The sequence below is a fragment of the Lipomyces arxii genome (genome assembly GCF_038497795.1).
Source record: "Lipomyces arxii strain Phaff 12-163 unplaced genomic scaffold V1512scaffold_62, whole genome shotgun sequence".
Lineage (NCBI taxonomy): Eukaryota > Fungi > Ascomycota > Lipomycetes > Lipomycetales > Lipomycetaceae > Lipomyces > Lipomyces arxii.
Genome location: NW_027117761.1, coordinates 1 through 2,478, shown reverse-complemented (window position 1 = coordinate 2,478; position 2,478 = coordinate 1). Strand labels below are relative to the sequence as shown.

The following is a 2,478-nucleotide window of genomic DNA, read 5'->3' as shown; positions in this document are numbered from 1 at the left end:
CAATGCCCAAAAATTCCGCATGTCGCGTGCCCTTAGTTGTCAGTAACATCGCTAGATCGAACCCACACAAATAGCATACACATAATGACCGGTTGATATCGTTCATGCCTTCGGCAATGATCTTGCCGCTGTGAACATATACACAGCCAACCGGGTGGTCTAGGAACTGGCTATATAAAGGGTTTTGAAATACTTAAAAAAAATTTAGACTCATATAAAATTGTCATCTGCACTTTACTCAATGCACGGGTGAGAAATCAGTCACGATTTATTGAGATCCCCCAACATCAGGCTCAGAAATACATACAGAGAATCAAGATCCGAATTGGGTTCAACAAGATCTATGTTTAGACGAATCTGTGAGGATTCTGAAAGTCCATTCAGAGGTGTATGCGAAGCAGTTGATTAGTTGCCGCGCGGAATGAGGTTTATCTGTTACGTGAACAATTCAGCGGAGACCGCTTTAAACTAGCAGTTGCTGACTTTAAAAAAAATAAAGATGCTGGGTAGGTAACTATGACACTTCATAAGTACAGATGCTAACGTGAATAAGCATCTAAACTAAGCCGTGTGGGAGTAGAGGAGGCTTATGTATTAATTCACAATAAAGTCAAGAAAACCCCGGTTTTGACTTGCGAGTCGATTTCGCGTATGGTCACAGATAGTGATAGTGTGTCAAGTACATTGTTTTTTAAGTGTGAGAACTTTCAGAAAGGTGGAGCATTTAAATTCAGGGTCAGTGATGCCGAACAAGGGTCTCTAGTGGATGCAAACGGTGACTGAGGCCGAGATTGTTGCAGCAATGAGGTTAATTTGGGAAAGGATGAAGATAATAGTTGAACCTTCGTCGGCAGTACCTCTTGCTGTCGTAATGTCGGACCGGTGGAGATCAATAGGTGTGAAAGGAAATATTGGGTTGATTGTTAGCGGTGGAAACATTGATATGAACCTGATTGGGCCGCTTTTGTCTAGTGCATGCTGACACTCGTAAGAGCTTGATTGTAACTATTTTATAGTTTACCACTCATTTGTTTAGTGTATTTTACTTGCTTGGTGTATGAGATATTTTTCAATTGACTTATATATATATCGAGAACCGTACTTGAATTTTTAGAGTTTCCCACTACTTGACGTCAGTAGCCGTATGGTAGCGATGTCGTAGCCGTACGATGACTGTTCTCCTTATTGGCCGAGGCATCTTGCTGACAACATTGTTTAAAAGCTACTTCATCTTCTATATTGTTCAGTTGATTGATTCTATAGATTAATTTGGATATTCTCATTAATGACGTTCTCAATTGCAGATATTCCAGAGTTCACAAAACCAACAGTGGCAGTAGTCACGGGGGGCACAGGTGGTATTGGCAAAGTTGCAGTAAGGGAGCTCTATAACCATGGCGCAACTATTTATGTTATTGCTCGAAATGCTAGTAAGGCGGAAGCACTTATTAGCGAAGTCGTTGATAAAGCTAAAGAAAATGGTGGAAGTGTGACAATTATCAAAGGAGACCATATGGATCTGAATAGTATTGTGTCAGCAGCACACGAAATTGCCGAGAAGGAAACTAAGATTGAGTATGTCATGTAGTTTGTGGTTTTGTGAATTTATTTAACGAAGAAACAGTATTCTGCTCAACAATGCAGGTATAATGATGGTTCCGTATGTTGAGACTAGTGACGGCTATGAGTCTCATCTTCAAGTTAACTACATCTCACATTACCTTCTTACGCGGTTGTTGATGCCCCTTTTGCAAGCCGCTGAAGCTCCGCGCATTATCAATGTCAGTTCTATTGCGCACACAGGATATTGGAGGTTTAATTTTGAGCATCCGAATCTCAAAGGTGGTATAGAGTTTTTCAAGCGTGGGATGCGCTACTCTCAATCGAAAATATGCAATATTCTGTTCACCAACAAACTAGCCAAGCTTTATCCTAGTATCTTGTGCTTATCTGTTCATCCGGGTGTCATTGTCGACACAGGATTGATGGATGCTATGATCCATGACAAATCTAGGTTTGGATATATGAGATTGTTTGCGCGCATTAATGTTTGGTTTGGAAGGAAGCTTGGATCTACGATCGAGCAAGGCGCCTTAACTAGTATTTACTGTGCGGTAGACAAGGGTCTTACAGCTGAAAAGAATAACGGGGAGTACTATGTTCCGATTGCGAAGAAAGCTGTCAGTTCTTCTACAACAAGAAATCCTGTTACAATTGACAGGCTATGGGATTGGACTGAAGAGCAGCTAATTTCGAAGGGATATTGGCCCAAGAATGAAACTGCTTGAATCTTTTAATCTGTGAAGACTATGAGAATACGGATCGAATTGATGTAATGATAAACCGAACGCCTGAAATTGCGCAATGTTCCCAAACTTTTAAAATGCTGCTTCGTCATCATGACCACCATCGTCATAATCTTCTTCACCGTCATCAAAGTATCGTTCAGCGTTATAATCACCGTCTTCATCTTCTTCA

The 2,478-nt window shown here is 40.8% G+C and overlaps 2 protein-coding genes across 2 annotated transcripts; both read left to right on the top strand.

Annotated features, from left to right (window-relative positions):
- Positions 1-499: 499 nt before the first annotated feature.
- V1512DRAFT_250300 (uncharacterized protein) lies at positions 500-982 on the top strand (the record flags this gene model as incomplete). The annotated part of the gene is made up of 3 exons (XM_066914657.1): positions 500-506; positions 554-775; positions 837-982. The coding sequence occupies 3 exons, from the start codon at positions 500-502 to the stop codon at positions 980-982; spliced, it is 375 nt and encodes a 124-aa protein (XP_066768959.1).
- Positions 983-996: 14 nt separating this feature from the next.
- V1512DRAFT_268816 (uncharacterized protein) lies at positions 997-2,478 on the top strand. Its single transcript, XM_066917543.1, has 2 exons — positions 997-1,575; positions 1,625-2,478. The coding sequence occupies exons 1-2, from the start codon at positions 1,286-1,288 to the stop codon at positions 2,286-2,288; spliced, it is 954 nt and encodes a 317-aa protein (XP_066768958.1). The 5' UTR covers positions 997-1,285; the 3' UTR covers positions 2,289-2,478.